Source organism: Eumetopias jubatus, unplaced genomic scaffold (genome assembly GCF_037043125.1).
Source record: "Eumetopias jubatus isolate StellerSeaLion01/CBP00866 unplaced genomic scaffold, mEumJub1_p1.0 scaffold_3, whole genome shotgun sequence".
In the NCBI taxonomy this organism is placed as follows: domain Eukaryota; kingdom Metazoa; phylum Chordata; class Mammalia; order Carnivora; family Otariidae; genus Eumetopias; species Eumetopias jubatus.
The window spans coordinates 33,391,852-33,404,014 of record NW_028274809.1 but is presented as its reverse complement, the minus strand read 5'-3'; the positions used below and the strand labels follow the sequence as shown (position 1 = coordinate 33,404,014).

The window sequence follows — 12,163 nt, the reverse complement described above, 5'->3', positions numbered from 1 at the left end:
GGCTTTGTGTTAGATCATTTTGCCCACCTGCAGGCCAATGTAAGTGTCTGAGCACGTTTAACAGAGGCCAAGATAAGCTATGATGTTCTTATGTTAGATATAGTAAATGCATCTCGACTTATGATTATTTGCTTTTTTTTTTGGTATAGAAAGAAAATACCTTTTTTATTTTTTTGATTAAAAAATTTTTTTTATTTTAATTCCAGTATAGTTAACATACAGGTGTTGTATTAGTTTCAGGTGTTCAACTTAATGATATTTTCAATTTACAATGGGTTTATCAGGACGTAACCCCATCTAAAGTTGAGAAAGATCTGTAATACAATATATATAATTTATATATATGTGTGTGTGTGTGTGTGTTTGTGTGTATACACACACAAATAACTTTATAATACCCATAGGTATTCAGGTCCTTTGTTACATCTATGCCCCCTTGAAAATTAAAAGTTTTCACATTCCATGTAAATTGGTACAGCTACTATGGAAAACAGTATGGAGGTTCCCCCCAAAATTAAAAATAGAACCACCAAATGATCCAGCAATACTGCTTCTGGGTATTTTATCTGAAAAAACAAACCCACACAAACAAAAAAACCAAAAACCACTACCTCGAAAAGATATATGCACCCCCATGTTCACTGTGGTATTATTTACAATAACCAAGACATGGAAACAACCTAAGTGTCCATCAATGGATAAATGGGTAAAGAAAATGTATATACATACACACACAATGGAATATTAATCAGCCATTAAAAAAATGAAATCTTGCCATTTTTAACAACATGGACCTTATAGATATTATGCCATGTGAAATAAGACAGAGAAAGACAAATACTGTATGATCTTGCTTATATGTAGAATTTAAAAAACAAAAAGACAAACAAAAACCAAGCTCACAGACAGACCAGATTTGGTGGTTGCCAAAGGCTGGGGATGGGGGGGGTGGGAAAAATAGGTAAAAGGGGTCAAAAGGTATAAACCTCTGGTTATAAAATGAATAACAGGTATGTAATACAGCATGGTGACTAGTTAATAATACTGTATTGCATATTTGAAAGTTGCTGAATAAGTAAATCTTAAAAGTTCTCATCACAAGAAAACAATTTTCTGTGTATGGTGATGGGTATTAACTAGACTTATTGTGGGGATCTTTCCACATTGATATTTGATACAAATATCAAATCATTATGTTGCAAATCTGAAACTAGTATGTCATTTATACCTCAATTAAAAAAAAGTTTTCACATTCAGAAGCCTATCCCTTCCCTGGTGGACTTGTGTCTAATTCTGTATTCTCTGAAAGTCCATTTTATGTTTTATTCTGCTTGATCTCCGTGTCTCTGCACAATAGATACTTATTTTATGTGCATAGTTGTAAGCAGCTTCTCTGCATTCCTCATCTCCACCAAAGTGAGAGTAATTTCATGTGAAGGGAAAGATCAAACATAAGTGCTAAAAGACAGCATACTCCCAAAGCTCCCCAGGCAAAAAAAAATTGTTTAAAAAAAATATCTCCAAGTTTGGGGTGTATACTGAGACAAATTATGCCCTATCATTAATTTGGGATCCAGTTGCCCACATAATTCACCTGTACCTCATTTACAACCCAGTATAAACACACAGACCAGAAAAAAAAAAGCAAAGAAAAACAAAAACAAAAAGCCCGAGATTTTGACATCTTTAACTATTATCAAGGATACTTTATAAAGAGATAATGAAATGTAAATGTCTCCTATGTAAAACATGAATCGTGTTGCTGTATAGTGAGCTTAGAGGGTGTAATACATCTAAAGACAAGGTAGTAATATCTCTACTACACTCTTCTTAAAATTTGATGCTCAATTTGGGATACTACAAAAGAAAATGGAAAAAGTTAAGTCAGCTAAAGCAATCAAAAGAAAACCAAAATCAAAAGAAAGGTATAAGGAATTCAGTGTTATTTAGCTTTAAGATAAAGAAGCAAAGGATAAATTAAGTTCAAATAGTATAAAGATGGTTTAAAACTACAAAGGATAAAAAAACAGACTATCAGTAAAGATTTCAGTTGAACTTTGGAAAAATCTGAGTATGGGAAAGAGATTCTGGAGGTGGCTAGAAAAGGAACTAAAGAGGAGAATAAGAGTTTGAGGGCAGGGAAGGAATGGGTGACAGTCACACGCCATGGAAATTTTGGTAAGCTACAGAAACAGAGTTTGGGGAATGGAGAGGTACTAAAGGATCTTTAAGGAGATGTTGCTGTATAAGACACAGGTTAATCTCCCTCCTCTCTCTTCCCCAGAAACTTTTAATAATGATCTGCTTTACTCCACATTGCTTTTGGTACTTACGCGGGGTTTGGTTTTCTTTCTTTATTTTAAGATTTATTTATTTCTTTAAAAGAGAGAGAGCGTATGAGTGTGTGGGGAGGGGCAGAGGGAGAGAAGCAGACTCTGCTAAGCACGGAGCCTAACATAGGGCTCAATCCCATGGCCCCGAGAACACGACCTAAGGCAAAATTAAGAGTCAGACACCTAACCAAATTGAGAGAAACCAATAAATAATAAAGACACCCGACCAAGGACTTCAAATATGTGTATTTTTAGTATAGATATGAGACAAAAGGTGAGAAAGAACAAAATACTATAAAAACCAACGAGGCACAGACTTGTAAAAGAAACAAATAGGACTCTTAGAAATAAAAAGTAAGCTTGCTGGGGAGGTGGGAAACTCATATAGATTAAACAGATTAAATGCAAGAAGAGAAAATCAGTGAAAAACAGACCTGAAGAATTTACCTAGACCTGAAGAACAGAAGGAAAGGAGATGGAAAACATGAAAGAGAGGAAGAAAGATATGAAAGATGAATGAAAAGTCCAACATAAGTTTACTGAGGTTCCAGAGGAGGAAATAGAGAAAACAGAGGAGAAGCAATATTTTAAAAGATAATGGTGGAAGTATGCATATTTATCATATAAGAAAAGAAAAGATAATGGTTGAACATTTTCCAGAACTGGTAAAAGACACAGATACAGGAAATACAACTTATACTATGAAAGATGAAAAAACAAAAAAAACCCTGCACATTTAGACACATTGTACTGAAACAGCAAGAACACCAAAAACAAACAGCATACCCTAAAAGCACCCAGAAAGAAAAACCAAATTCACTAAATAATTAGACTAACAGAAGATTTCTCAACAGCCCAGGGAAAGCAGAAAACAATACAATATTCACAAAATGGTGAAAGAAATTACCAACCAACCTAAAATTGTTTACTGAGCAAAACTGTCTTTCAAAAATGAGAAATAACAATTATTTCCAGACAAACATAAGTCAAAGTTCACCACCATGGCATCTTTAGTTACAGAAAAGGAAAATGAGATCACAATGAAGATCTGAAATATATGAATAGTAACAAAGGAAAAATACTGGCAATATATAAATAACATTTCTTCATAAAAAATACTTTTTATTGATTTGTGGGAGATCACAAAAAGAGAAATAAAACATTGAAGAATAATAGTTGGTGAAGTGAGATGGGAGTGACTGGGTTTAGTTTAAGATCTTTGTAATATTTTGGGAATACTGAGATAGTCATAAACCTAGCCTTTATTTCAAGTATGCATTATATGGGCACCTGGGTGGCTCAGTCGGTTAAAGTATGCATGATCAAATTCAAGGGAAATCACCAAAAACAGAAATAAGATGTGTAACTTCCAAACTAGTACATGGGAAAAAGAAAGGACTAAGAAATCTTTAATAACAAATGAAAAAACCTTAATCAATCCAAAATAAGGCAAAACAGGGGACAAAATAATGGGGTGGAAGAACAAAACAAAGAGAAAAGAGAAAATACAAATCCAAATATAAATCATGATGATAAATGTAAATGGACTAAATTCATCAAACAAAGGAATGACAAACTGATATATGGGGCCTTTAAAAAAATTCAGCTTAATTTATAAGAGACACACCCTAAGATATAAGAACATGGGAAAGTTGAAAGTAAAAGTGCAGAAAATGGTATACAAAGCAAATACTAACAAAAATAAAACTACTTAAGCTAAGCTAATGTCATACAAAGGAAACTATAAACCAAGAAGTAGTATTGGGAACAGAAGGGGTCATTATATTGATAACAGATTAATTTGCTAAAGAGATATAAGAATTCTAAACTGGAGCACCTGGGTGGCTCAGTCAGTTGAGTGACCAACTCTTGGTTTCAGCTCAGGTCATGATCTCAGGGTTGTGAGTTTGGGCCCTGTGTCAGGCTCTGTGCTCAGCACAGAGTCTTCTTGAGATTCTCTCTCTCTGCCCCTACCCCCCACTTGTGCTCCCTCTCTCTCTCTCTCTCTAAAATAAATAAATAAGGGGCTCCTGGGTGGCTCAGTCGGTTAGGTGGCTGCCTTCAGCTCAGGTCACGATCTAAGGGTCCTGGGATTAAGCCCCATATTGGGATCCCTGCTCAGCAGGAGCTCTGCTTCTCCTTCTCTCTCTGCTGCTCCTGCTGCTTGTGTTCTCTTGCTTGCATGCTCTCTCTGTCCCTCAAATAAATAAAATCTTTTAAAAAAACAAGTGGATTAAATAAGTAAAATCTTTAAAAAAACATTTAAACTTATATGCAACCATCACTCCAAAATCTTCAAAGTATATGAAGTGAAAAACTACAGGAAGAATGAAAATCCACTTCAATAGCAGAGATTTCAAAACACATTTCTCAATTATTGATACATCAAGTAAATTAAAAATTAGTAAAGATACAAAAGACTTAAAGCAGCACAAATAATTAGCTTGATGTAATACCTATATAGGCTCCTGCATTCAACAGTTAGAAAACACATCAAGCATATGGAATATTTAGAAAATTCGTCCACTTCTTAGTCTATAGAGAGTGTCCCAATAATTTAAAGAATCAGTATGACAAGGTTACATTCTCTGACCATAATGGTTTAAGTTTAAAAATCAATGACAGATTAATTTCAGTATCTCCTTAATTTGGCAATTTCAGAAACAATTTAAAATCACTCATGGCCATAGATGACAGAAGATATAATGAAAAGTTTAAAACAATTTAAACTAGATTATAATGAAAATACTATATATCAAAGTTTATGGACATCCATACAATGGATTAAGCAATAAAAAGGAAGTACCAACACAAGTTGTGTCATGGATGAAGCTCAGAAGTGTTATATGAAGTGAAAAAAATCAGATACAAGAAGAACACATATTACATGATTCTAGCTATATGAAACGTCCAAAAAAGGATTAGGAGTGAAAATGGGGATTACAGCAAACGGGTGTGAGGGATCTTATTACTGAGGGGACGAAAATGTTCTAAATCTGACTTACAGAGATGGTTGCAATGCTCCATAGTAACTAAAAATTACTGACATATACAACTGAATGAGTTTTATGATAAAGAAAATATACCTCAATAAAGCTTTAAAAAAAAAAAACTTGTGGGAGGGGTGCCTGGGTGGCTCGGTTGGTTAAACGGCTGCCTTTGGCTCAGGTCATGATCTCAAGGTCCTGGGATCGAGCCCCACATCGGGCTCCCTGCTCAGCGGGGAGCCTCCCTCCCCCTCTGCCTGCCACTCCCCCTGCTTGTGCTCTCTCTCTCTCTCTCTCTCTCTATGTCAAATAAAAATAAAAAAAAAAACAAAAGCCTTGTGGGATACAGAAAAAGGGAAATTTTTAGCCTTAAAAAAACTAAAAATTAATGAAACAGAAAGATTCAATAGACAGGTTTAACAAAACCAAAAGCTGATTTGTTGAAAGAATAAATAAACCTTTAGCAAGATTGATTAAGAAAAAAAGAGCGAAGGAACAAATAAATATTTGGAAATAAAAAGTAGACATAATGGGGCACCTGGATAGCTCAGTCGGTTGAGCATCTGACTCTTGATTTTGGCTCAGGTCAGGATCTCAGGGTGGTGAGACTGAGCCCTGCATTAGGCTCCAAGCTCATTGAGTAGTCTGCTTGGGATTCTCCCTCCCCCTCTCCCTCTGCCCCTCCTCCCACTTGTGCTCTTTCTCTCTCTCTCTCAAATAGATAAATAAATAAAATCTTAAAAAAAAAAAAAGTAGACATGGGGCGCCTCAGTCGTTAAGCGTCTGCCTTCGGCTCAGGTCATGGTCCCAGGGTCCTGGGATCGAGCCTCACATCGGGCTCCCTGCTCTGCGGGAAGCCTGCTTCTCTCTCTCCCACTCCCCCTGCTTGTGTTCCTTCTCTCACTTTGTCTCTTTCAAATAAATAAATAAAATCTTTAAAAAAATAAATTTTTAAAAAGTAGACATAATTACTGATACAGCAGTTTTTAAAGATTGAATAATGCTACAAATGAATGGTGAAACTACAACAATATCCATTATATTTCATCTGGGCCTTTTAAAAATATGCTCTCTACTAGAGCATGGGATTATATATGCACAAGAAGCTAACCTTTTGAACATATACTTGAAGCTATGTTAGATATACAAGTCCATGATTATTATGGTTTATCAACATGGTCTGTATCTGTGTGTACATTTAAAAATGCCTCTTGCATTAACAGTACACCTATCGTGTAGTTTATGTAGTTTATAAGTATCTCTAGTGTTAATATCTCTGTAAGGCAGGAGTATATGACTCATATTTCAGATGAGAAAAATGAGAGAGGTAAATGACTTGTTTTTAAAAGCTGGCATTCAAACCCTGATTTTTCTGGCTCCAAAGCTGCACTGATTGAATACATACTGATTGTATACATAATATGTATTTATTAAAAAAAATAACATGTATTGAAGTATGAGGAAAAGCTTGAAACTTAATCATACCACCCTGTGAAATAAATGTCTACATTAAAAGCCCTTATCTTAGAGAAAATCAAAATTCCCTAAAGAAAGTAAGTAGACCTTCTAATGAGGTACTGCTAGAAAGCTAACTCATTGCTGAGTATAGCCTCCAGTCCCACCTGACCAGGAAGCCTGGATTGAGACCCTGGGAAGTTACAGAGCATATCCTACCACCCAACCAGAAAGAGAAACAAGTCAGTAGCCCCAGCCGAGTATGAGGCATAACCTCCTGCCTAGCTCACCAGGAAGCCCTCCGTGACCCTGGGGAGCATCACAGTGCAAACTCCAGTCTATAGCCCTGCCTGGCACTGAAGCCACACGGATGGCCATGCTCAATTGCTGAGCACAGCCTGCAGTCTCACCCAAGCAGGGAGCCCCATCAGGGATCCCACTCAGTTGTAAAACACAGTCTCAAGCCCTGCCCAATCATGCAGTAAAGCACGAGGCCCACTCAGCTAGGAAGTATGGCCGGCGATCTTGCCCGACAGCAGAGCACAGCCACCGTCCCACCTGATTTAGAACCCAGCCTCTGCAGTCCTGCGGGTTGCAAAGCACAGGCTGAGGCCATATCAGACCATGAAGCCCCGCCTGAAAAAAGAGGCTTGGCAGTGGCATCATTTGATCAGACATGACTGTGAAGCCCAGCTAGTGACCCTGCCTGACCTCAGAGCACAGCCCCTTCCCAGGGATCCCAGCCAACAGCACCACTTAAACACAAAATGCAGCCAGTGGCCCTCCCCCAACCTCAGAGAATGAGCAACAGCTTTGTCCAGTCAGATACATCAGCACATTGTAATCATATTGTCGAAAGTCAAAGAATTTTTAAAGCAGCAAGAGAAAAGTGACTTCTCACGTATGAGGGAGCCCCTATAAGACTGTAAGCAGATTTCTCAGGAGAAACTTTGTAGGCCAGGAGAGAGCAGTATGATATAGTCAAAATACTGAAAGAAAAAACTCAATGAAGAATACTATACCCGGCAAAGCTGTCCTTCAGAAAGAAAAGAGAGAGAAAGCCCTCCCCAAACAAATGAAAGTTGAGAAAGTTCATCACCACCAGACCTCCCTTACAAGGAAGGCTAAAGGGCATTCTACAAGCTGAAATGAAAGGATGTTAAATAACCTCCAAAACTGCACAAATGTGTACAACTCATCAGTAAAGGTAAATATATACTCAAAGTCAGATTCTATAATATTGGAAGAGTGGTGCATAAATCACTTTCAACTCTAGTTTAAAAGTTAAAAAAACAAACATTAAAAATAACTATAACTACAATAATTTGTTACTGGAAACACAATAAAAAAGATGTAAATGATAACATTAATAACCTAAAATCTGAGGGGGAGGAAAGTGTAGAGTTTCCATATGCTATTGAAGTTCTTATCAGCTTAAAATAGGATGTTATAAATATAGATCATGAATGCATACAGAATTACTCAATCATATAAAAGAATGAAATCTTGCCATTCATGACATGATGGACCTAGAAGGTATTACGCTAAGTGAAACAAGTCAGAGAAAGACAAATACCATATGATTCCCCTTATATCTGGACTCTAAAAAAAAAAAAAAAGCAAAACAAAACAAACAACAAAAAGAAACACACACAAATATAGAGAACCAATGGTCGCCACAGCAGAGTGGGGTGGAGGCAGAGGCAACATACATAACCAGTACAAACTTCCAGTCATAAAATAGATAAATCACGAGAATGGGAAGTACAGCACAGGGAATACAAACAATAATATTGTAATAACTTTGCAGGATGACAGATGGTGACTACACTTATGGTGAACATTTTGTAATGTCCATAACTGTCAAATCTCTGTGTTCTGTACCTGAAACTAATATAGACTTTTATTTATTTGACAGAGAGAGAGAGAGAGAACAAGCAGGGCAGTGGCAGGCAGAGAGAGCCCAGGAGAAGCAGGCTCCCCACTGAGCAGGGCTCAATCTCAGGAACCTGGGATCTTGACCTGAGTCAAAGGCAGATGCTTAACTGACTGAGCCATCCAGGCGCCCCCAATACCTGAAACTAATATATGTTAACTATACTTCAATTAAAAAAAAATACTAGGGAAAAAACTCCCTGACGTTGGTGTTGGCAATGATTTTTTGCATTGGACACCAAAAGCAGAAGAAACAAAAGCAAAAATAAAGAAGACTACATCAAACTAAAAATCCTCTGCACAGCAAAAAAATAACAAAACAATCAACAATCAAAAAACCCAATCACACTGGCCACACACAAACCCAATCATCTATATGATAAGGGGTTCCTATCCAAAATCTGTAAGGAACTCATAACTTACTAGCAAAAACAAAATAACCTGATTAAAAATGGGCAAAGAACCTAGATACACATTTTTCCAACCAAAGAAGACATATACACAACACATACACAACACCACTCATCAGGGAAATAGAAATCTAAACCACAGTGAGCTATCACCTCACACTTGTTAGAATGCTAGTATCAAAAAGACAAGAGATAGCAAATGTGGGATAGGATGTGGAGAAAAGGGAACACTTGTGCCCTGTTGGTGGGAATGTAAATTGGTATAGCCATTATGGAAAGCAGTATGGAGGTTCCTCAAAAAATTGAAAACAGAACTACCATATGCTCCAGCACTTCCACTTCTGGGTACATATATCCAAAGGAAATAAAATTACTATCTTAAAGAGGTATCTGCATCCCCATGTTCATTGCACTATTATTTACAATGGCCAAGACATGGAAACAACTGAAATGTCCATCACAGATAAATGGATAAAGAAAATGTTATATATATACATATGTAGAATAGAATAGAATTGAATATTATTTACTCATAAAAAAGAAGGAAATCCTACTATTTGCAATAACATGGATGAGTCTGGAGGACATTACACTAAGAAATAAATTAGAGAAAGACAAATACTATATGATCTCACTTAAATGTTACATCTTAAAAAGTCAAACTCAGAAAGAGAAAGTATATTGGTGGTTACTAGGGCCTGGGAGGCAGGAAAAACGGTGAAATTTGGTCAAAGGGTATAAACTTCTAAAGATGTTTAAGTTCTTAAGCTAAAGATGATTAAGTTCTGGGAATCTAATGTATAGCATGGTGACTATAGTTAACAATACTGTATTTTATACTTGACAGTTGCTAAGAGAATAAATTTTAAATGTTCTTGCCGCCAAAAGATACATAGTAACTATGTAAGGTGATGCATGTATTAACTACGTTTATAGTGATAATCATTTAGCAATATGTACATATATCAAATCTTCACACTGTACACCTTAAACTTATAGTGTTGTGTATCAGTTATAACTCAGTAAAGCTGGGGGGAAAAGAAATCTAACTCAAAAGTGTTTATATAGAAGAGATTTATAAGTTGACTTAACATGTTTTTTAAATGAATGGATATTAATACAATCTGTTTTAAAAGGTTGTGACGGGGCACCCGGGTGGCTCAGTCGTTAAGCGTCTGCCTTTGGCTCAGGTCATGATCCCAGCATCCTGGGATCGAGCCCCACATTGGGCTCTCTGCTCCGCGGGAAGTCTGCTTCTCCCTCTCCCACTCCCCCTGCTTGTGTTCCCTGCTCTCGCTATCTCTCTCTCTGTGTCAAATAAATAAATAAAATCTTTAAAAAAGAAAAAAAGGTTGTGACAAACTGTTTTGACATTTCAAATGTGATCATTTCACATTTTAATGAATTTACCATCTTACCTGGTTCATTTCCCAAGCTCACTTCCTCATCTGACAAAACTAACCTAAAGTAAAACCAAAAAACGCAAAGATTTTGGTTAAAATATACTTGGGACTCATATTCTGCAGTTGTATATGGTTAAAAATATTTTTAACCGAGATGACATATAAAATAGTTGTCTTGTAGATAGATCTAAAATCTGAGACAAATGTCACTTCTTCTCTAGATCTACATAGACTATGAAAATAATCCTTCATCCCTTATTCTTTCAACAACAGTTACTGAGTACCGATGAAGCACCAGGTACTGTGTTCAGTATTATAGGCACCATGCTAAGTACCACATCATAGAGAACATCTGTCACCAAAGTCACGGAGTATGAGGTTTAGTTTTCAAGCACTGAGCATTTGCTCAATAATACTTGGGATCTAAATAGAGGGAATGAAGAATTGCAGAAAAAATGGAGTACTCTATTTTGAACAGCAAAGTGATGTTTGCAAAAGAAGATACATTTGCCTAAAATATTCTCAGTCAATACTAACTTTGGATATTTATATCATCCATGTGCAATAAAAAATTTGACAAAGAAGTTGATTTAGGCATTATTCCTGGGGTGTAACCTCGCAATTCTAGTATTAGAGGCTGTTTTTAATAAATCTTTAAAGATACATAAAAAGCAATACAGGTAATCCCCTGCTTTTCAAAAGCTTGCATTATGCTTCTACAGAAGACCTACATTCGTACCCACCTTTGCTGACTGAAAGAAGCCCAAAGGGGATTTTCACTTTTACAAAAAAGGCAAAAAGCAAAAACAGCATTAAGTGTTTGTTTAGAGGCAGTGTGCACACTGAGCAGTGACAGCGGAACCACCAAGCTCCTTCCCTGGGAACGACACTCGGCATCTCCGTGCTAAGCCACTACATCTCTGAACTGTGTCTGTGCACATCTGTGCTTTATCTCCATTTATTTTGTGCATACGTTAGCAAGATGTGTGCTAGGGTGTCAGGAAAACCTAACAGAGGTCATTTTTTGGGTCTAGGAATACTCAAAAAATTTTTCACAAAAATTAATGGTAATTGCTTCTTTGCCTTATACTGTACCGGCTTATGAAATATTTCATTGGGACCCCTCACTTTCAGATAGCAGGGGAAACCTATACAGTATTTATTTGCAAAAAACACAAAAATAAACCTACAGAGCAAATAGATACTAATAACTTGGAATGAAATTTCCAATGACAGCATATATACATGGCTTTTTAAACAACTTAGATGGAGGAGAAAGTAAAGTGCTTTGGACTCTTGTTGGTTAACTCAAAAGGTAGTTCTCATAATGCTGAAGATGCATGAGAGGATTTTAAATAAAACTTACATGAAATGTGATAATGGAAAATATTTACTAAATGAATATATTTCATGTAACATAGGATTGTAAATGTCAATGTATAAGTTTCATTTATAACTACACATTTGATTAATCTACATCTAAATTGTTTATATATTCAAATTAGCCAAAATATTTGTTTGGATTTCCCCAGAGAGAAAAGAGGGACATGCTTATATCCTGAATCACCTTCCACTCAGCAATATATGGTTTGTCACAGTTCAAGTCTTATTTCTGGGTTTGTTACTACACTCAGTGCAAT

At 36.4% G+C, this 12,163-nt stretch overlaps 1 protein-coding gene across 1 annotated transcript in view; it reads right to left on the bottom strand.

The window, feature by feature from the left end:
• ICA1L (islet cell autoantigen 1 like) overlaps window positions 1-12,163 on the bottom strand; it is a 42,813-nt gene that overhangs the window by 19,624 nt on the left and 11,026 nt on the right. Inside the window, exon 8 of the mRNA XM_028112175.2 lies at window positions 10,539-10,582. Within this exon, the coding sequence (XP_027967976.2) occupies window positions 10,539-10,582 (44 nt within the window). The remainder of the gene's footprint in view (window positions 1-10,538; window positions 10,583-12,163) is intronic.